Genomic DNA, 24554 nt, shown 5'->3' on the forward strand with positions numbered 1-24554 from the left:
CGATGCCTTGCCGTAAGAAAGCCAGAGGATGAAAAAAAGAAGGCGAAGACGAGGGAGAGAAGGATGTAAGAGAAAAAAAAAGAAAAAAAAAAGGAAATAAAGGAGGAAAGGCGAGGAGAGAGAAAAAAGTAACAACGTCGAAATAACGAAGCAAGACACGGACAAATCTGGCAAATGATGTTAAATTGCTGGCAGTGAAGAGACGCCGCGCTGTACGGACGATGCGATGCTAAATGACCGCCGCTGAGCCTCGGAGTTGACTGTTAAGTAATGACGCTACAAAACGGTCTCTTCGGTAAAATGCTCGTTTACCGCAATTATGACCGCCTCATCGCTGCCCCGCTAACGACCACCGTTGATAGCCGATGAAAGACACTTCGCATCGGGAATTCTAGGAGTTTCCTGTGGTGTCGTAAGACGGCAGAATCGACGCCATATTATTATTTTCCAACCGTTTGAACATTGTTTCCGTGGAATTGACGGGACGAATCGCCGAGTTTTCGCGGTATAATAATAAGTAGCGAACGATCTCTTCCAGAGAATTCTGTAAACGAGCGGCATTATCCTTTCAGACTTTGTAAATTTCTTTCTTCTGCTGTCTTATTATCGTCCTTTTAAATTTTTATCAGGTGTTTTATAAAAGCTAATTACGTTATTCGAGAAGACGTTGTAAACGAGTAACGTTATCTCTTCAGATTTTTGTAATTCCTTTCAAACCCATCTTTTTATTGTCCCTTTAAGTCTATGTTTAAGTCTATCTAAGTCGGATGTTGTAGTTGCGTAGTTCGATTCTTTGGAAAAGTTAATTGATCTGTAAAAGTGTAATATTATCGTTTCAAATTTTTGATAATTCCCATCTATTTAATGTATTTTAAAAAATGGTCAGTCTGGTATCGTGATTTCGCAGTCGGATATTTTATAAAGGTTTACTTTATAGAAGTCGGTAATTGTTTTCAGAATGAAATTTTGATATGAAACGAGGAAGAACGTTGCGCGAAGGTAAAGCAGTTAAGTTTTGTGCTTTGATGTTTTCTGTGCAATATTAGAAATTTGTCTCTATCATCGAGGAAACATTGTAGACAGGCATTATATAACTTATTGCTAGTCTGTTATTTCCACTGAAAGCATCAAAATGATGAAACGGCAACCTAATGACATTATACATAATGGAGAAACATATTTCTGAAATAACGGACCGCGTCTTACACATGACGCTTCATTTACATTATTATTTCATCGTATTTGCGAAAATAAATCTTGGAAAGCTCATTCGCGCGTAACATTTCTCTCTTATTATACGCTGGCTGCTTTTTAGTTTGGCATTTCAAGTTATCACAGGCCAGCGTAGTTAAGAATTAATCATTGGAAAATCTAATTAACTCTTTGCTTACAAAAGGCGGCTATGCATGCCCTTAATGTATCATTAACATATTTATGAACTCTACATACAATTATTGTATGTACAGCCAATATATCTCTTAATTATCTGATAATCTCGAATATATTAAAAGGAAAGTGTGGATATTTGTAGGTACATTTATAGGAAATTTAAATGTGTATTGAAGAAATAATAAAGAATTCGATTAAAACGTACAATCGTATGAAATTCAAACATGCAGAAAATATCCAAAAATATCCATGTTACGATATTTAGAATGTGAGATAAATTTCTGGTCAGTTCCAATCTCTCGTTTCTCTAGTTCTTCTCACAAAAACATGAATTTCCAGCATCAGCATATCCAGTCTACCGATATACACTGCATTTTTGCAATTATATTAAAAAATGCTTCGAAATACGAAATTTAAATAAGAAATTTAACGCTTGTAACGCGCATCAACGACTGATTTCCAAATATAATTTCATCCAAAACGCGTTATTGTGCTCTTTTAGTATACACCGTAACTAAAAAGTTAATAATCCATTTTCATTTAGAAGTTGATGTATTCATAATTTTGATGCATAACCAATTTATGTTCTCTGTTACAGTATTACGAAATGTCGTACGGCCTAAACGTGGAGATGCACAAACAAGTAAGTTCCTTCTACCCTCTGCACCAAGAACTATCATAAATTGTCTCGTCGTCATTTCCGACATACAACCGCGATTTTCGACCGGTGTGCCATACAAATTTTTCAAACACGCGACACCTGACTATTTACTCAGGCGCATTGAACTCTATTATCAAACAAAAACGACGATATTCTTTCGACATAAACCAGCTACCTATAATATACTTTTCACTGTATCGCGAGATTTTAATAATTAGCCTATCAGTGTAAGGAGGCGAGAAAGGTCGAAAATCGCTGACAAGATAGCCCTGTTTCATTGCACGAAATTAAAAAATCGTTCCGCGTGCGTACACGCGCGCTTCCTTCCACTTGCATTGCATCGCGCGACGATCTTTCTTGGCCCGAGACCCGCGCCGGTTAACGTCGCGTGTTTGCCGCAGTCATTAAGCGGGATAAGTTTGTCCCGTGTACACGGCCGAATAAACATTTGCAGCGATGACTCGACGACATGGGGCAAGGCTCTGAGAGAATGCAGCCGCCACTTTCGATTCCGTTTGCGAACATCTATTCCGAGAAGACGTTCCGTTCGCACGATAACTTGGTAGCCCGTACGCGTCAACGTTCTCCGTGTTTAAAAAAATCAGCTTCGCTACGAAGAATCCACGGATTCGTAAATATTGCTTCGTTCGAAATATTGTTTCGTACGATTCGAAAATACGAGGACCGAAGAAATATTGTTTTAGGATTAGGTAGAGAAATTTGAAGATTTCTTGATTATACTTGATAGGTCTACCTTAGAACGTGCACGTATTTGACAGGTCAATCAGGTAAGATTGATATTAATCAAACATTAGTTTGCAACTGTTATTGGAGATAATCGAGTGGAATTGGTTAACGGATTAGTTAAAATTTAGAGTATTTGAATAATTAAACTGTTGCGATAAATCTAGTCTGCCGGAAACAGATCGTTTACCTCTATTTAATTTGCTAGCAAATTTACTCTAAATTTAAGCTAGATTATCTATAACTATTATTAGGAATTTAAATTTATGTATTTCTGACATATCTTTTAAAACGATCATCAAATATGTACAGAGTTCTTTTCCAGTACACCGTAGGAAATCGAAGAATCAAAATAGAAGCAAACTAATTTCCGGCTCTGAAAGACCTCGTAATGGTTATTAAATATTAAGTTAAAATTTACATGAAGATAAAGATAAATGAAGTAAAAATCGTAAAAATCGTATCTTCTTGCTGCTTTTCTTTTCTACTTAGTAATTAACATAAATATCGCATTCGTCGAATTTTTTGATCAGGCTACATAGGTGCAGTTAAGTTGGTGTACGGCTCGTTTCCTATACACAGAGGACGTAAACTAAGGGATCGGCTCGTTAAACCGGCGAAACCGAGCCGTGACGCGAAGCTTTTCTACGCGTCTCGTTAATCATCCTCCTTATGTCTGGCTGCGTCGCTTATTTCCGCGGTTCCACCGCCTCTTACTAGCTTCTTGCGACGAAAATAGAGACGCAGCCCATCCATGCTAGAAATACGCGGGTTTGATGAATATTGCTTGCATTCCACCTATTTCCTTTACAAAATGTTGTCGAGTTGCCGCGGCAAAATATTAATTAACTGGCGAAACAAACAGGTTGAACAATTTTACGGTAGAATTATGCACACATTAATTTTTCATAAATAACTTCGATCCGATGTAAATATGCGATCGAGCGTAAAACCAATTGAGGGAACGTTAAAAATTGGAAACTTTTGGTCGAGAGGAATTTTTATTGTAATTTTTTCCTTATAATATATTAATATACGAGTCGAGTCGATAAATTAATTATACAAATATATATGTCGGGTTATCATTAGAATTCTGGGCGCGAAACAATTCTTCGTTTGAATGAGCCATCGTTTTGCACAACAGAGATTATATTTACACGTATAAATATGACTCTTACAAAGTTTAACGAACGCTATTAACAATGTTCTTGGCTTCAAACGAATCCACGGTCAACGGGCAACACTCTTTGTTCAGTAGAATATATTTTGAAACACAAAGTGACGTTAGCTGTGACGCTCGGTTATTTTCTGACTGACTAGACGATATCAGTAAACTCTGCAAGGATTTTTTTTTTATTGTTTGTTTTTTAATTTTACAATTTGTCCAGTGGGACATTAGGTAAAATGTCGTAACATGTGATTGAATAGCATGTGGATGGTTACCCCCAGCGGGGTACCATCTTCCTGTTTCTTAGATTATATCCTTTGTGAGATCAGCTGGGTGTTTCCTTTTTAGTCTTCTTTCTATGCTTGTGTTGATCGTTTCCGTAGCCAGCCGGCTCTGCAAGGTGATCACAAGAATAAAAGACTGATACGATCACATTTATCAATTGCATATTGATCAGAGATATCAAGAAAATTCCAGGCGTCGTTACTAGGTAGACCCGCGCAGAGCCGACGTTGCTCCTGTTTGTTAATACAGCGTGTGTCGCTCAATATCGGCACTTCTTCTGTTAGGTAAAACGTTCATTCCGTGATCGTGGCTACGTTCGGTTGTGTCACCTCGAGCCCAAGTATTGGGGATCTTCCCAAAATTCCAAAAGAAAGGCCCGATGTCCCTACATCTCCGACATATATTATATAGTATGTCAAAGTATTACGACAATGTGGAATATTATAAGAAAAAATTCAAAGAATTCCTTTTCTGCCTTTCAAGTCGATATTTCTTAAGAATAGGTGAAATTAAACATCCACGCAGTGTAATGTTTTAGAAGAAAATATTCTAAATCTGTAGCCTCGTTGCTGGAAAACGTTAGGGTTCTGATATCTGTATAACAAACATCTACGCTTGGCCAATTAAAACTCCAACAAGACACAGTCGACGAAACCAAACAGTTGAAACGTAATTTTGCAGCGGTGTATCTCGTTCTTTTGTACGTCTAATTTTACCGCATCGCGTGTTAAAAGTGTCCACGGTTAAACACTCTGCTTGCGAAAAGTGAGTCGGCCAAAAATATTTTCCATCTCTTTGGGCAGCTGGAAAGCATGTGTTCGCCCCGAAAGCGAAATAAAAGCTTCCTTCCTCTTTTATGCACTTTGTTGCCGGTAGGTTTTACTACGCGTAGCTCTCACGCGTCGACCGATCACCCACTGTGCCAAGTTAAAAAAGCGACGAACTGTGACCGGGTCCCTCTTGCACCATTCAATGGAAAACTAATATTATCGGTGAAACTTTACAAGTCACATGTTACAAATTACCAGTGCCATCAAATTCTTATGTGCAACAGCCACCGCGTTTGATGATCTCGCGAATTCAGATCTTTGAGTAAAAACGTTCACAAATTACGAGTCGATTATCTAATTTCTGGCGGAAATTTATAAAATTATAAGATAGGACTTTCTAACTTATAACTCGTAACTTGTCAGTTCATTGATATTAGTTGTACGAATTAATTTGATATTTTTACTTGCGTCAATCAGTACGAATCCATATGAAATTTAAACGCTTGCCCACCATTTTGACATTAACAATTTTAATCTTAACATTTCTAACACGCAGCACCGTATTTGATAATTTTGCGAATCGAGACCTTTAAAAGTAAATTTCACATATTATGAATCGGCCGATTATGTAATTTCTGGTGGAAATTTATAAAATTATAAGATAGAAGTTTGTAACTTATAACTCATAAGTCGCTTATAACTTATAACTTGTCAGTTCATTGATATTTACTATATGAATTAATTTGATATGTTTATTTCGAGTCAATCATTACGAGTCCATATGAAATTTTAATGCTTGCCCACCATTTTGACATTAACAATTTTAATCTTAACATTTCTAACACGCAGCACCGTATTTGATAATTTTGCGAATCGAGACCTTTAAAAGTAAATTTCACATATTATGAATCGGCCGATTATGTAATTTCTGGTGGAAATTTATAAAATTATAAGATAGAAATTTGTAACTTATAACTCATAAGTCGCTTATAACTTATAACTTGTCAGTTCATTGATATTTACTATATGAATTAATTTGATATGTTTATTTCGAGTCAATCATTACGAGTCCATATGAAATTTTAATGCTTGCCCACCATTTTGACATTTACAATTTTAATCTTAACATTTCTAACACGCAGCATACGTAACATTACTTCAAATGCTAGTAAAATAGTAGAAAAAATAACAAAGTATTGCTCCAAAAACTACATGGATAGATAAACAATAAATTTATTTTGATAGACAGCGAATTAATTTTTACATCTAACGGTATTACTAAATACATTATTCCGCAAGGTTCTCCATATATTATTATTTTTATAGAAATATTAATCGGGAACGAACGTTTCTCGTTAACCTCGAACGTATCTTTGTTCCTTTTACAGGCCGAAATATCGAAGAGACTGAACGCTATCATCGGACAGATCCTGCCCTTTCTGTCTCAGGAACATCAACAGCAAGTTGCAACCGCTGTTGATAGGGCGAAACAGGTCACGATGACGGAGCTGAACTCCATAATTGGGGTAAGTGCGCGTCATGCTCCGTAATTGACTAATTTTCCAACAGAGGAGAGCGGTTGTTCGATCAGCATTACGCGTCAGGATATCGCAACAGGTGCATCGTGAAATTACGCGTTTCCGTCGAGGAAAAGGTTTAGTAATCATCTGTCAGTTTCAGTACCTCGGATACAATCGAGCGGACGTTTAAAGGATCGCTTTAAATAAGTTTTATCGGTGTCGTAAATTTTTTCATTGAGATATAGTCGAGCTTTCGTTAACCTTCATCCTCTTCATCGTGTCGACTTGAACCGTTGCGATAAACGCGAAAGTGCAATATTGCTACGTGTCGTTTTATTATTTGTAAATCACGCGAATGATATTCGTATGCTTGTCGCGATGTAGAAATACAAATGAGTCACAGTTAAATTTCTTTATCAAGTTGTACATTTTTACGTACGATTCGCCTTTTCTCAATAATCATGTTTGATGACCACATATCCAATACCTTCAATTTAGTCGCATAAAAATGTATCACATCGATTCGAATTTAGCCTGTTGTGCACTTTCATAAGCAAAGAGTAACACCGTTTGTTACTCTTATAAGATACGTATAAATAAGTAGACTTTATCTTTATGCAAACCCATATTCCTGAGAATATGATTAAAAAAAGCTAGAACTTGGCTAGAAAATTATTCTACCTACCAAGTATTATACAAATCACTATACTTGCATGTTTTATATATTTTTTCATACCATGCGCATTCTGCGCAATTTGGTACTTTCACATTATAAATGCATAAAGATCGGCAACCTACCCAGAACCCGTGTACACAAAATGATCGTTCCAACCCATCCCATATACCTCCTTTCGCATATCTACCGTATCTTCCGTATCTTCAAAGCGAAGTATCGCATGTTGCACTTAGAAGCCACAACACGATCTGCGATATTTTGGCGACGAAAAAAAGATGGGTGCACACGCAAAAACCCACCGCAGCAGGCAAAACGCGAGACAATTTTACACGCGACCAGCCGTTTATTCGGCGAGCGGGTAATTTAAGGTCGTTAAGTCGGGTGAATCACCCTTGCGTATCCATTACCTGACCCGGACGAGTCGCAAACGCGTTTCCACTTTAAAAAAAAAAAGAAAAAGAATTTTTTTCCCGCCACCCAAGATCGCGTACGTCCGTCGTTGTCGAGCGAGCTTCAATTTACATAATAGTCCACCGAATCTATCCGCACGACCGTGTGTACTCGTGCAAGCTGAAAAGGGAATGAGGTGTAGGTAAGCCGAGTCCTTTCTTCGCGTCTCGTGTACGACAGACTTCCGGTGGGAAACGTTTTTCTCATACTCATAGGCTGCATGCCGGTGATAGCAGGGTCGACGAATGCGAAATTGGCATTCGACCGCCGCGGCACGTATAATTGAGTTCCGTGTCGGTTCTCGCGTGCACGACTTGAATAATTCCCGATCGCCTAAACGAATGCACGGTCCTCGTAGCCCCGGACACGCTTGAATTACTCTTTCTGCACGTGCGCCGCTACACGCGCGTTAAAAACACCCTGGGCTAAAGGGAAATTTGGTAATCATATACGGCGAGCAGAAAAACTGACCCAATTCGGGGGATTCTTTTTAAGAAATGATGATTTATTTGTATCGCGATGTGAGAGACGCAGAAAATCGGAAACATGTACTGAGCAACTACACAATATGTATATGTATACAGAGATCAGACCAATCGCACTGAGAAGCAAGGAATGGACAGAAATAGTAACAAGAAATCAAAAAACATATATGGCAACTGGAAAACTTCATGAAGGGAAGCGGAAAGTTGGATGCTTTCCGCATGAACGAACAGAGAAAGGAGGAACAGGAACGAAACACCAAAGACTGACACGTAGAAGATATACAGGATGGGGCAGAATAAAGAGCGATTTTGAAAAAGCTGTGAAAAGGAACGATCAATTTTTCGAAATGTTATTTTCGCCGCCTTAAACTGCGTAAAAAAGTATTAAAGGAAAATAAGTATTAGAATGGAAAAGCAAGTAATTTTTAAAAATATCTGTGGTAATACGACGTCCGCTCAAGCATACACATTCTCCCAGTCGGGTTCTCAAGTTATTCGTTACATTCCGCGGCATTGCCAGTGGAATTTGAACCACTTCCTGTCTGGAAATGAGCCTCGCCACTCATCCGTAAATTATTTGTAATTTGCTGATTAATTAAATTGAAAAATTCTTCACAGAACCGTCTTCGGTTCGTATTAACTGTTTCTTTAAGAGCCTGAACCATTTGGATTTCGTACGGATGATGGTGTAGATGATTGTGTAAAATCCATCTAATCGTTTTGTTGGAAATCCCAAATGTAGCGCTGTGCTGGCGAGCGAAACGACGAGGGCTTCTTGCGATCGCAACTCTTACACGCTCGATGTTTTCAGGCGTACGCACTGTTTTTGATCTTCCAGGCGTCCTTCTTGTCGTTGACGAAGTCTCTTCAAAGTTCTCGACCCATTTTTTAATCAAACGACATCGGTCTGAATGTTAAAATGGTTGCGGAAAGCACCGTTTTGATAAAACGCTTTGGCAGTATACGCGCGATGCTGAAGAGGGGTCCACCGCTCCATTGACACAGCATCCTCACTCTCTCCCATCGACACAATACGATTCCCGCGCTTTTCAAAATCGCTCTTTATTCTGCCCTGCCTGTATAATAACACGTGTAATAAATTAAGATATTGATCTACCTAGATAAATAGCACAAAAGGAATACACTGAAATAAGGACAAAATGCAAAGTGTCCATACATACGGAAAGATTGTAACAATCATAAGTCTCAATACAATAAACGAATACAATAGGATACGATATAATATACTATATGGGAGAAACTTATTAGTTGCATTTAACGATATTTTATTTTGTTAACGTTTTATCTCGTAGTAGAGAGAGGAAACGCGTGGATGAATGTATATTTTTTTTTTTATTATATTGTTTATTTTTAATTTTACAATTTGTCCAGTGGGACATTAGGTAAAATGTTATAACATATGATAATGAATGTATATGTAGTAGAAAAATATATTAGCACGTTGACTGCCACGACACTCGTATTCGGGTGTCAGCAAAGTTTCTGGTCAGGCCACGAAACCCATATTCGGGTGTCGCTTATTTGACTACTTGCCAAGGATCGTTGTAGGTATTTAAAGATATACTATAATAATAAAACTGTTGAATTGTTATAAAAGTAATACGAAAATGGTTTATTAAAAAAATTATTTAGCATGTAAAACTTTAAAGCATTCTATACATAGCTGAGGTTGGTCGGGACAATTTGGTCAATAAGTTGTTGTTTTCTTCAAATTCATTTGTGCCTTTGTTCGGCCCATTCGACGCCTTTTATTTGCATAACATAGTTTGCATGCGCGTCTAATTCTTCTTCCGGAATCATAAGCCTCGTAAAAGCTTTCTTTTTCACTGCTATCTGACTTAATAAGAAATAAGTTTTCAATTTTTCTTTTCGACATTGTAACGAATTAGGGCAGAGATTTTAAGTTATACCGTTCGTTGCTCGGCCAAGATTCAAACTGATTTTGTAGAAAGTGGAGAAATGAGAAACAAATGCGAAAGAATGGAAACAAAAGAAACGGTAAGACCACCAGGTGAGCGACTCGCATTATGAAAATATCGATGGGTGCACCGAGCAGAGAACGCTTGGTACTGCTGCACGCGTGGCCTGACGGAGATTTTTTTGAAAACAGGCGTGGCAGTCAGTTTTCTTTTTTTTTTTTTTTTTTTTAATACTTTGCATTCCAATTTGTCCAATTTGGACATTTGGTAGAATTTTTTAGCTGTTTGATTATCATGTGGATGGCTACCCCCAGCGGGGTACCATCTTCCTGTTTGTTAGGTTACATCCTTTGTGATAAGTACAATGTGTATGGTAGTCCAGATCCGCAGGCTGGCAGCGTTACTTTACGAAAGAGCTTAGAGGGCATGGGTCTATGGGTATTATACAATTACAGAAAACTGACCTGTCTGTACCTCGTTGTAACATCTGTGCAAGGCATATTCCTGGAAAACTATGAGGCTGAGAGGCCCCTCAAATTGATTTAGTGCTAAACAATACTGAATGGTTTCAAGGACTAAGGAAACTAAGCTTTAGAAAAGATATGGAGTTTTCCTTGAAGTGGGACCCACTTCCACGTATTTTAACAGTTTGCCACGCCAATTATAAAACCAATCTGGACATACGGAATACCACTATGGGGGACAGCAGCAAAGAGCCATATAAACAAAATAGAGACATTACAATCAAAAATTCTGAGAACAATAGTAAACGCCCCATGGTACGTTAGAAACGAGGATATACGGAAGGACCTGGGAATACCAACGGTCAAGGAGGAGATCACCAAATACGCGGAAAGGTACAGAGAAAGAATAATAACACACCCAAACAGGCTGGCTACGGAAACGATCAACGCAAGAATAGAAAGAAGACTAAAAAGGAAACACCCAGCTGATCTCATAAAGGATATAAACTAAAAAACGGGAAGATGGCACCCCGCTGGGGGTAACCATCCACATGCTATTCAATCATATGTTATAACATTTTACCTAATGTCCCACTGGACAAATTGTAAAATTAAAAATAAACAATATAAAAAAAAAAAAAAATAACTTTGCCACGCCAAAATCACATGTTTCGCTCAGGATGCCACGGGAGCATTTTTATTATTCAAAGCATATAATGGTAAAATAATAATAAATTGACGATGTAAGACAACGTCCTTCCCCAATGGACCGTTTATCTTATTGGCGCCCTGCTAACGGTTGATAGCGACATATAACAAGGCTTCGTTTATTTCAACAAACCATTCGCATTCGTTGTTACGTCGGAAGCAAAACGTCCAGAATATGTTGTTGATATTATTATATATCGTTGAAGATATTAGTAAACAGTATTTGCTCATTCTGTGTATAATAGTAATGTATGTGCACACTTGTAACTGCGCGGCACGAAATGCAGAAGAAAGAAAGGCAAGCGTACCTTCTCTCTTTTTTTTTATTTGGAAGTAGTTTACAATCAATTCTCATTGAGAATTATAAATAAATTGTTCTGGCGTGGTACTATAACGCGAATAATAAATTATTACCGTATGTTTGGTTCTAGCTGAATCTAATGTTTAAATTGAGTAGAGAGTATTGTCTTTTTAGCCTGCGGATCTGATCCGTCGTGTCAAGTAATTGAGTAACTAGTGAGTTTTGGTGATTGTTAATTCTTATGTTATATCTATTATTGAATTTGAATATTTCTTCTTTAAGTGTAGGTATTTTAAGGTCGCGATGTATTGTTTCGTTAAGCGTACCTGACACGAAAATTTTGCAGAGAGTGCTATAAAAAAAATGTTAAACAGTTAGGATCAAAAATTGCTAAGAATCGGACCAAAAAGGTGATCACCTATTGTCCAGATCGTATTGATGAGCCACATTTATGTTTAAAGTGTTTTAACTTAACAGTGCACCGTTAGATGCAAGATTTGTTCTTATTTTTTCTTATCGATGTTCTAATAAAAATGTTTAATTGTTCAATGGGGCACTTTTTATTTCAAGGTATCTTCTATTTATCGGTTATATTCAAAATGCCCCAACTGTCAATTTTCATTCAATTTTTACAATTGTAAGAAGCTCAAGCGTTCCGTTCACCAATGACCACCGTGGTCATAGAAGAAACCGTCATATATAACCAACGCGTCAGTCAAAGCGTTAATAGGATTCAAGTTTATTAATCGGAGTAGTTAATTCAACTTTGCACGGTTCAGTAAAAATTGATCAAATTATGTTTGTTTGTTTCCCTTTCTTTTTCTTTTGTTTAGTCTCATCGCGAGATGTGTTTGACGTAAGACTGAATGAAACGATATATGTAGATAAAGAAAGTTAATTGAACTTCGTCTGACTGATATGAAATTTATCGGCGATCGGAATGGGCCAGATTAATTTTTGACGGTCGAAGTGCTTGTAACGAAGCATCATAGAAATTCGAATGTCGGCTGTTAATTATACAGAAAAAAGAAAACTGTTGCTTTTGATTTCTGATTTCGACGTCCGATTTCTTTTACCACTGAAATTTACTACGTCATTACCACGAGTCTCCCATAAAAACCGACCAACCCGCCAGAAAAATAAAAAAGAGCCATCAAACGTTATCTGGCCCGATCACCGCAGACAGAATCAGGCTCTCGTTGGGGCGTCCTCGATTTAACGAGCGCAGGCCTGACCGCTAGAAATCGTCGGATCGAGGTCGTGACACAAACCGCAATCTGCAGTTGCGTAATACGCGTCATCGGCATGTGGGGACGCATAATCAGCGCGTGCACTCAGCGCCGGCCAGTGGCTAATACAAGGTGAAGCCGGCAACGTTACACGTGCACATGCACTTCTCTCGTTCGCACATGTGGTTAGCGCATGCTGATGTACTTACGAAGGGGAGACGTTCCAGTATTTCCAGTTCTATCGTCGTAGGGTTGGAACATGCTAAATAAAGACGCGAAAACAAGGTAGAGATAAATCGAACGAGATAGAGGAAGGTACACACATATACATATAAATATACAAAAGGAAAGCGTAGTGGAAAGCAACGACGAACGCAAAAGGGAGACAGAAACGGACAGGGCAGAACGGCAGGGGCCAAAGGCTGAAGGGACGACAGAGGCAAATAGACATAAGCGCCAACCCCCATGAATATGTATTACTCGGTAAACAGGGGTTGAATCAATATTTCGTTTAATAACACTGCACGCTGGAACGCAATTCTCCCTGCCCCGTTTCTCCTATCTCGCTTCCACCGTTCCTTGTCTCCGCTGTATCCCATTGCACCTCTCTGTTTCACCCTGTCTCGTTTCGTTCCCCATTTCCTCTTCTTCTTGCACCTTTGAACGCGCGTATCGCACGCTTTCCTGCACGCACAGACAGACACGATAGCCAGCCAGCCGGCCAACCAGCCAGCCAAGGGGGATGCATTTGTACAGGCGCATACAGGATATTCCCTGACACGTATTTAAACGTACAGGTATGGACGAGTCGCACCTCCGGCACTGCGCGATGGTGCCGGACCGATCCTCCCCTCAGGCATCAGGCCAGCCAACCCTCCTCGTACTGTAGCTTCCCTTTCCGCGTATTATTCACGCCGCGTTAAACCTCGTTTGGGACTATTACGTTTCGTTTGCCGCGTTGCACGAACGACGACGCCCCCTGTTCCCCCCTGTCGGTTCTCTCGCGTTGCTTCGAATACGAATTGAATACCGTCGGGGGCTCGTGCACGCTCAACGTGGCCTATGCTTGCCGATTTTCGCTATACATGCACGTGTTTGTTGCGGACATCGGTTCTTTCCCCACGCCATCAGGTCAAACCATCGGTCACAAGCACAAGGATTGGAACTTTGAGACGCTTTGGTCGATTTTTAATAACAACATGAGAATCTTATCAAAAGGGTGAAGATCAATGTGGTAGTAATGTTTATCGACTTTAACCGACGGCACTGGAAGTGGACTATTTTTCTAATCTAAAATTCTTTCTCCACTCTTCGGTTGCGTACTAACGACGAGTTAGTATTTAGAAACTTTGGTAGTTAGAATGCTTTTTATAGTCGAGCTATAAATCGAAATCAATTATTATTCGCGCTACTTCATCGCGTTGAGATCGTATTGAAAAGCAATATATCTTTTTCTTCTTCAATAGGAAACTGAGCTATTCTTGTTGCATAGCTCTAGAATCAGCGAAATGGAATATTTTATTATACAAAAATTGAACTCAGGCTACAGGAAAATGAACATTTACGGAACAATTCAAGCCCGTTGCCTTTTGAATATCGCGTGTCTATTGCTCGTTCGACAATTGTTCCCGTATTTTTACATTTATTTTTCTTTTCTTTTTCTTTTTTTTCGATTGGTATTGGTCTGTGAAATGGGGAAAATATTATAACTGACGTTTACGCATGTTTGATGGATGATACAGGGGTGGAAATTTTGGTCAGGGGTGTCGAAATTTGATCAGGGGTAATCGATACGTTTTGTTATGTATAAAGTGGAAAATGATTATACGGCGTGGTGGTAATGGTAGTATTATGGATATAGCGTAGCGTTCGAAATAAAAAAAGGTAATTTATGTAAATGGTATTCTTGGAACCGGCGAACATACGTGGAAAGTTGTGATTCAGTGGCTGCGAATCTTCCGATGAAATGAACGTTAATAAAATCAGTCGATTATTTAAGCTGTACGAACGACGTTATCAGTGTTATATTTTTGGTAGATTCGTTTAAAATGCGTCTTAATATCTGCCCAATAATAATAATATCTGCCCAGTGGACGCGTATTTCTGTCATTCGAAAACAACGTGCTTTCAAGTGGTCGAGTTAAATTTAGACGAAGCGAAAGGTTATCTTCGGTATTCGATAAAATTATTCAGTATTCGAATGTTCCTTGTAAAAATAAACTCTTCCGCGCATTCGCCTCTCTCCGTAAAAACATGGCTTTAGCAGCGGCTAAAATATCCTATCGGGGTAAACATATTTAAAATAGAACTAATTTTCCAGCACGAAAACGTAATCTGCTAGTGATTAAAATAGTCCATAATTGTTAAAATAGTTGCACTATTAATCGAGGTCGCTCTTTGTTTAGAAACTTCAGCTCTCTTCCGCGATTACTGTTCTATTCTACTTCTGTTTTGTCGCAATTTTAATTGCGTTACTCATTTCCTCATCCTCTCTCTTTCTCTTTAATTACACATCCAACATTTGACTCTGCGTATAAAGCAAACGTGGTATAAAAACTTTCCTACTCTTTCAATTATGTTCACAAAAATATGAAGCCGTTCAAATATCCTCGATCTAGTATTAACCGCCGACTTAATATCTCCAAACGTTTAAAACTCCTACTGCAAAGCTCACTAACCGATGTCCACAAAGCGTTCGAAAAAAGGAAGAAAAAGAAGGGAAATTCCGCAGCAAATATCGGGCGAAACATCAAACGCCGCAGACCGTTTACCGTGCACGTCGATAAAAGCTCTCGACGGCTACCTCGAAAAAGCGGGGCGTTTCTTGAAAAAAATCGATACCCCTGAAAAATGAACGTCAACGAGGCCTTCCTCCTCTTGCAAACGTTTCACCGTCTCGCGGCGCGATCCCCGTGGCCCCTTCCTGGTCGTTCGTCGAGCGGGCTTCACAGCATAGAAAAAGTTGTTGCGCGTCAAAAGCCCCTCGCCGGAAGTCGAGTGGCCGCAAGGCAAATTGCAAGCTACATCCGTGGAGTAGGTACACGTGCGTAGGGCGGTGCAAATACGTCCCTAGGGGGTAAACTGTGCTGCGGGAAGACCATACGAGCTGTATACACACACGCCAAGCCGCGACCCCTCGCCGTCCCTTTTGGCCCATTCAGCGACAGTCCAGGAAAATAACTATCGTACACAATCGGCGCGTAGCCCGAGAGGGGTTATTTCGCATAATCCACCCTCGTCGGTGCGACCACGACCCTCGTTCTACGAGAATCGTGTGTTACTTTCTCTCCCCTTCTACTCTTCTTTGTTCCTCTCGGTCGATCCCTAAATACCTAAGTGAAATCCACGATAAGCATGATTCGCTCACGTAACGAGTTTACCGGCCTCTGTTATCCCCTCTTGATCTAACATTGGATTTCTCCTACCCTCGACAACTTGTTTTCTGTCTTCTTCGTGCTGAGTTTCTTTTTTCGTCTTCCCGTTTGCTCTTCACCGGTCTGTCCGCTCTTGTGCTCGTTGATTCACCTTCTCTCCCTCTATTTCTCGTTGCCTCTTATGGAGTAGCTCTTGGGACATTGTGGCCATCGTCATTGGTCTGCAAGGGTTCTCGAACACGGATTCGTTTTCACCCCTTACTCAGGGCGTGTAACGTCAGCTTGGATTTTCTCGACGATGACATTTCATCCTGACGCCGATGGATGGTGTCATCTGAGGAAACGTCCGTAGGGGATGTACTTCTGTGGTTCGAGTTATCGGTGATTATCATCGCTGGCCAAGTTTTATGCATTTTATGGAAAATTCGAAGCTGATAAATACACAGAATGCAATGTAATATTTAAAAATGTTTCGGATAGAGAAAGAACCTGTTCTAATATATTTAATAAAGGAAACACACATTTCTGTATAGTTTCTATCTCTTTTCTTGTATTCATAAAAGTATGAATTCACATAAATAGCGGTAATGGTATGTATAGAATGTGGAATATCTGAAACATATGAAGAATTCGATTTTTATATTTAACTCCTTTGAACGCAATCAAAATTTAAACACAGGCAACATTAATATAATACTATTCTGATAGTATTAAAGAAATCAGCTAGACAATAATACTACGTGTATTCGACGGCTATTTTCTTTCTGCAAAATTATTTCCTTTGTAACGAAAAATTGTTTAATTCAATCAATAAAATAATGTTGTTATATATGAAAATTATTTTTCTCGGTGATAACTATTTTTTCTGTGTTTTAGCAACAGAGACCTGACATATCAAGACTGCTGCAGCAAATGCATGCTCAACAATTGCCACCGGGAACGGCGATAGGTGCTCATCCAGGACTACCCGGACTTCCGGGACTAGGACCAGCTGCTGGACTTCCGGTGCCAACTTCCGCCTCCGCGGCTCTTCTTGGCCTTGGCTTAACGCCGGCTGCTGCCACAGCACCGGGCACAACAGCGGCTCATCCATTGTCGATGTTGAGTAAAACGGAATTACATCGTGGTCAACCCGATGATTTAAAAAGCAATGGCGGTGAGCATTTTTGCTTCTCTTTTCGATCAAAGAATACAAAGTTCCCATTAGCTTCTAAGGATTTTAACCCTTTGACAGTCCTAAGTGATTTTCCATTTTTATCGTTAATTTTGTTGCAAAAATAAAAAGAGGATTTCTTGTATAATTTAACGTTGAATATATTACGGTAGATTCTTTTCTATTTTTAATTTGGATATGTGGTATTTTGATATGGAAAATAGAACCATTAAATAAACGAAAATAGTACTCTTCTGTGCTCGGAGGCAAATATTATCGTGATTTCTCGTGGAAAATAAGAGAAATATCGGAGTAACGGAGTTAATACTAATAAAACAAGAGAAACTAAGGAGAAATCTACTGTTCGATGGTACAAAGCCTCGTTCATTTAGCTAGAAAAGTCAACAAAAATACCGATAAAGATAATGATTCCTCGACGTACGTTGCTCATAAAATATGCTTCTGATGGAACGGAACGATCAAATAAACCGCGTATTTTCGCCAAAGAAAATCAACACGCGTGTATCATCGACGAAAACGTATCTCAACTCCGATACATCGGCAAACCAGTAGGTGGAAAGGTTAATTACGGCATAATACGTATGAAATCACACGTTATATCCATCTCTAAATTATTAGAAAAAGAATTCCATCAAAATTACAACACTATATACCGTACCTGGTAGCCTGGAATCTGAAAAAGAACTCATGGTTCGAGGCATCAAAACTCATTTTAACGTCGGTGCCTGGGATCAAATTAGCGCCAGTTAATTTTCGTGCTTCCTTTTACGACGCATTACATTCCCTTCTCCCTCGCAGCAATTCCAAAAAACCACAGAAGACCGCCGCGCGGCGGGTGCGCACCCCTCCGCGCCACACGCTCCCCTTCACGATCGAATTCCTCGCCGCGGCTCGCTCCACGAGAATCGTAAAACCCCGGAATACTCGTTATACGCATACCTTCCGCCCTTTCACACGATTTTAATTGCCACCTCTGTGGGCAGCACGGCGGGAAAAGAAATTAACGAAATTCCGGCCTTTGGTCACGTTCGAGTGGCGCTGCGCCCCGATATAACGAATCACACCAGCACGCGCGCATGCGCAACAACGAGCGAGCGAGTTCCATGCTGCAAACGGTCCAGACCCATCGCGAGGTTTTTTCTCTTTTTGTCACCATCATCCGTTTGATCCCGCTTTTGCGATACCCTGAACAGAAAAAAAAAAAAAAAAGAAAAAAAAAGGAAGAGAGGGCCAGTCGACCGACTGTAGCCTATATGTGTATATGTACGTGTCCTGTGTATATTGGTCTGTATATATGTATATGTATGCGCTATCGAAAATGGGTGGTCGGGAGCACTCTGGACCACGGGACAGTCGACAGCGGGGGGAAAGGGTATACGGGGATGAGGGAGAGAAAAAAAAGAATATGTAGCCGACGTGGCGCGAGCGTGCGGCTCGGCTCGCTCAACTGGAAATTTTCAAAGCGCTTTTCGGGTATCCGCTTTCGAGGCGGGGGGTGAGCGTGTTTGCGTCACCCTGTTAGCGGACACCGGCGGTTTTGAGCGAAAAGCGCATAAATATGCATGAAGATCATTTATACGGGCGCCTCTCGCGCTTCTACTATCCACGCCACACTATGCCACATCGCATACGTATCTAACACACACATAGATATATATATATATATATGTGTGTAGAGAGAGAGAGAGAACAGGCTAGTCCCCCCTCCCCCTGTTTCGGCTCACACCCCTGCTGTCTCTTTTTTATGGGCACGTTATTAACATTTTATCGACGCGCGGTGGCCGGGATTTCGACAGTTTTTTCACCTGCCCCTTTCCACCCTTAAATCGTCCTCCCATTTCACCCCATGCATGAAAATGATTTTTTTTTCTCGCCCCCTCCTCCCATTGGAGAACGCACGGCTTTTGACTGACTATTGTTTGCATTTATCTCGTTACAGGTCTCAGCTCGACGGAGGAAAGACACGTGAGTAGAAAATATTTTGTTCTATCGTTTTTTTTCTATATTTCCTTCGCTTTCTTCTGTACTCGCCGTTATCGCTACTTTTTTACTTTATCTCTCTCTTTATCTTTCGAGCGAGCGGACGAATGTTTGCGAGTTATATAGACGAATTTCTCGAGTGATCGGAGAATTTTTGCACGAGAAACTCGCCGTTAATGAAATTTTGCTCTTTCGTTTCGCGTACTTTTATATTCGGTTGGAGTGCATTTAGTTTTTCTTTCGTTGCTTTTAACGAGTAATTTACGGGACGGTTGACGCGTGTACCGGCGCAGAAATCACGCTCAACGATAACGTCGCCGTTTCGAATTAAATTATTAATGGACGTTGAAGTGGCGGCGACGTGGCGCTTTTTGTTAGAATTTTCGAGCGTCAGAGATGCAGAGAGCGTGTGTTTGGAAAGTGAGAAATGTAAAGAGAGAGAGAGAGAAGTAAATGAGGGCAAGGGATGGAGAAAGGGACGAGCCGCGCTTTATTTTTCATGTGTCGTAATTAAGGTTTACTACGCAAATGAAATTATGTCAGCGTCGCTGTTTTATCGCGGATGAAACAATAATATGCGCCGAGATTTACGGACCCATATTTTCGCTCCGGTAAATATTTCTCCACTGAAACGCAGACAAATCATTTATCGAAATGTCGAGTTAACAATCGGATTATCCGTCGAACTTCTACGTACGATCTATCGCATAAATAAATAAATATGCGAACGGATGGGCATTTTTTACCGCTTATCCGTTCTCGCCGCTGTTTCCGTCTGAAATTTCCAAAGGATTTAATGACGTAGATAAATAAATCCAATTGAAACGAATCGAACGAACGACAAAAATCGTCTCTGTATTTTCAACGATTAAAATTGCTTCAACATCCGCGTCTCTGTTATTGAATTTATGACGCGCGATGTGCGTGCATTCAGCGTGGAAAGAAGTTCGTCTATCCATCGGTGATATGTAATAAATCGATGTCACTTTTTGGATGTATAGGAATTAACAATAACATTTAACAATAATTTAAAGTCACGTTTAAAAATATCACGTTTCGTCCACTGTAACAATAAATATTTTTGATTTTATGTACTAACAGGTTCGTATATGTGTATAGTTTTTCCTTAAAAATATCCATTTTCTTTTTTTTTTTTCTTTTTTTTGGGGGGGATACAATCGCAGACGAAAAATTAAAATTCCCGCGAAGTAAAAATATAAACTAAGGTTCCTACGAAAAGAGGTATAACAGTGTTTGAAAAAGTAAAGACGTAATAAAGAATTTGATATTTCTTGGCTTTTTGAACGTTTAATAATATTATTGAAGAAACGATCGTTCCTCTCTGACGCATTTTATCTCGAGCAGCGTATTTTAGTTAATCTTTCGTAGACAATTGTATCTCTCAAGGAGGTGAATCAAATCTGATATAGAAAGATAATACAAAACAATAAGAACGAAGTTCAGTCATCGCTAATGGTGTTTATTGGCTTCTACGAAACCTGTACATATCGTTCATGACGTTTTGCAACTATCCTTATACCGTTACTAATATAATATAACATCTCAACTTTTAATATCCTCCCTGACATTTTTTCATTTCTCAAGCCACGTTAAAATATTTGAAATTTATCGATACATCTAGATTCGTTGCAAGACAAGTAGTTTATACAGTAAGAGTTTTCCAATTTTCCTCGCTAACTACTTTATTTTATTCACATAATACCCAGGTCAGATAAATAGATTCGATTGACAAAATTCCATTTAATCGTGTCATTAACACTTTGACTGCCATAGTGGTCATTGGTGGCCGAAGCGCTTGAACTTCTTATAATTTAAAAATTGTATGAAAATTGGCAGTTAGGGCATTTTGAATATAACCGATAAATAGAAGATACTTTGAAACAAAAAGCGCCCCATTGAACAATTAAACATTTTTATTAGAACATCAATAAAAAAAATGAGAATCTAATTGTGCACTGTTCGCATCCATATCTTTGACGGGTAATCTACGAATATTATTATAAACACAGCTTAGAAAATAATCGTAAATGCTGCTTTATAATCATATAATTGAAGTTAGAAGTGTGCACATACCTTGCTATTATTTATAGAACGAGCAAGTACCGTTTACTAATATCTTCTACGCGTTTCGACAATATATTCTGCACGTTTTGCTTGCGACGAAACAACAAATGCGAATGGTTCGTTGAAATAAACGAAGCCTTGTTATAATATGTCGCTATCAACCGTTAGCAAGGTGCCAATAAGATAAACGGTCCATCGGGGAAGAATGTTGTCTTACATCATCGATTTATTATTATTTTGTCATTATATATTTTGAATAATAAAAATACTCCCGTGGCGTCCTGAGCGAAACATGTGATTTCGGCGTGGCAGTCAAAGTGTTAACTAAAATTACATTTCGTTTGTCCGAAGCTTGAAATAATATTAGCCGTACGTAGTAATGTTATCTGCAACAGCGTTAAACGCAAAATTTCATTGCAATAAAGAAAGTCTAGATAAACGGAGTCCCACTCTGCGGAATTTTCTTCGATGACGTAAATGATGCACTCGAGACAACTACATATTTCTAATCTCGGGGTTGCAGCATGAACACGCGGCATGTATACGCACCTACAACGTACTCGACGTACGAGCACTCGCAACGTGACCTCCTCAATATCTCTCTCTCTCTTTCTCTCTCTCTCTCTCTCTCTCTCTGATTTCCTCTCCTTCTGCCGTGTATTACAGCTACATTACACGCGTGTAACTTTCCGTGCGCGTGAAGGGTACAACGAGTGCTTCGACGTACTTCGCTCACGAGCACCCACTGTACGCGCAATTATGTTTTCGACGAACGCGCGAGTGGTATAAAGTGGCGGACGGGAAAGAGGCCTGCATGAAAAATACCTAACCGCGGCTACTAAGAAAAGAGCGTGTGCTCTTTGCCTTTCGACTTCACTCGTTCCCGCGTTTTGGCTCGTTGGACTGCAGTTTCAAGCAACGCGGACCAAGGAAATTTTTCAGCTTCCCGAGCTTTCCGGTTCTATCGTGTTTACTTTTAGAAAAATTCTTTCCGAACGGAAATGGTTAGAGAAGAATATTAGTAGGTTAGTTGGTGGTTACGTGGTACGCTACGCTTTGAAACGGTTTGCAACAGAGTCGGTAATTTCAATGTATTTTTGTACAACTGTTTTACATCGAGGCTTTTGTTTCAAAATGGAAAAGGTTAGAGAGCGATATTTTCTTTACTGTTCTCCTTGTTTTTGTCACTGACCTGAAATGGAAAGATTTTAGATGAAGAACTTTTCCTCGAGGTTTCGGTCTCAGGCCTTCTAATTATTCCACTTTTTTGAGTAATCAAGTTGGTAAACACAGCTTGTTTCGTAAAACCGTAGGGAACGGAATATACTCTAATAGTAAGGAAACTGTATCGCAGAATTGAAGTTTATCTACATATTTCCTTAACACGCAGAGTTCTAGAACTTGTGTCGAACTACATACGCAAATATCACCCAACATTTTAGTACTTGACGCGAGAACTTCGAGTTTAGTGTAGCAATAAGACATTGATGTTCTTCCATGTTCTTTCAAGTAAGGCAACAAATAAAGGATTCTGAATAAAATTAGCAAACAGTACAGGCGTATTCAAATACATTTGAACTTGTACATTACTTGTAATACATTTTACTCTACACTTTCAACGTACATTTGCATAAGTGAAATCGCGCTTTTCTGAGAGCCATTGCGATCTGAAAAAAAGTAACTCGTCTATTAGCATTAGTGATAACCAACTCCTGCCAGTTTCTTCTTTCTTCCTTTCAAGTTTCAAGTTCTTCTCAGTTTCTTCTTTTTTCAAATTATAATACTTGCACGCATTCAATAAAATTAATGTTGACTCCTACCGACTACACGTATCTATATTACCTTCATCATAACGTATCTACCTTTATAATTTTATGTCTACAATTTTTATAACCTACTTTTTATACTTATACGTATTTATATATACACTTTCGTATTTATAATTTTATTTACTGATTTATAATCATTATTAGCACGTACTTGGAATATTTAGATACATTAGAAACTGATTGCTTCAGACTTAACCGATAACATAACGTCAAAATGCAGGATATAATAACAGAAGAGGCTATTATATTTGTCTTACGAAACTGGCTATTCGTTGCGAAGGCACGAAACAAAGAGGGACCGGTCGGTGTAAATCGAGCGAGAAACGGAACGAATCTGCGCTCGGGAACAAGAGGAGAAAGATATACCCGACCGTTCGAGAAGGAATAGCATTAAAGTTACAAAAGTAATTACAGACGAATACTAGTTCTCGATTGTATCGAGCTTAGGGGATAAAGTCCGCGTGCCGGGGTCGGCCCACAATCTTTCTCTTTCTCTTTCTTCGGTGCAGAAACTTTTCTTTCCAAAGTCGTAGCCGTAGGGAAGGAAGAGGTACGGTTCGCCCGTAGAAAATGCAAGTAACGATCCTTCTTCTTGCGAGAATGGTCCCGAACCAGACCCCATGGAACGTGCAGAGGTAGTAGAAGAAGAAGAAGAAGAAGGATTCAAGATGAATAAAGAGAGACGCGTCGAAGAAAGGAAAAAGAAAGAAGCAAGGAAAGGAGAGAGAGAGAAAGAGAGAGAGAGAGAGAAACAAGAAAAATAATGGAAAGAGCAGAGCACCCATAAAGAAGGAGAGGGAAAGGGGAGATAGCAGCGTGTATTATAGGTTTGCCGAGCCTGTAATCATCGCGGGACCGCGAAACGCCCATCGACGCCCTCTCATTCTGCCTCTCGCCATTCTATTTTCCTCTCTCCTTATTCGACCCATCCTCGGGCAGTTTTCTCTGGTTCTTTCGTCCTTGCTGCGCGCTCCCTCGTGTGTGTCTCCTCGTCCTATTCTCTCTTCCATCGCGCCGACTCTATAATCATTATCAACCTCTTCCCAAACCATCGTCTTCCATTTTTTTCCCTTCGTTCCCTTTTTTCCCCCCTTTATCTTCCCTTTTTTGCGTGTTTTTTTTTTTATTGTACCTCTGCCTTCCTTCTGCCTGTATCACGGTATCGTGCTTCTTTTAATTCTGTTTGGAGCCGCGCGTGTGCTATTCATGGCCCGTCTCCCAGCCGTGCTTTCCCCTTTTCCATGGATTTTAGCGTGTTCATGGCCAGCCTCGAATTCTATTAAGCTTCGTTACAAACTGGACGGCTATGCGGAATATAATGT

At 39.6% G+C, this 24554-nt stretch overlaps 1 protein-coding gene across 1 annotated transcript in view; it reads left to right on the forward strand.

Annotated features, from left to right (window-relative positions):
• The window catches only part of LOC122568168 (protein groucho-like), an 84670-nt gene that overhangs the window by 47505 nt on the left and 12611 nt on the right, over positions 1-24554 (forward strand). The window contains exons 5-8 of the mRNA XM_043727577.1: positions 1988-2032; positions 6406-6543; positions 17041-17320; positions 19278-19303. Coding sequence (XP_043583512.1) covers positions 1988-2032; positions 6406-6543; positions 17041-17320; positions 19278-19303 — 489 coding nt within the window. The remainder of the gene's footprint in view (positions 1-1987; positions 2033-6405; positions 6544-17040; positions 17321-19277; positions 19304-24554) is intronic.

This window comes from Bombus pyrosoma, linkage group LG6 (genome assembly GCF_014825855.1).
Source record: "Bombus pyrosoma isolate SC7728 linkage group LG6, ASM1482585v1, whole genome shotgun sequence".
In the NCBI taxonomy this organism is placed as follows: Eukaryota; Metazoa; Arthropoda; class Insecta; order Hymenoptera; family Apidae; genus Bombus; species Bombus pyrosoma.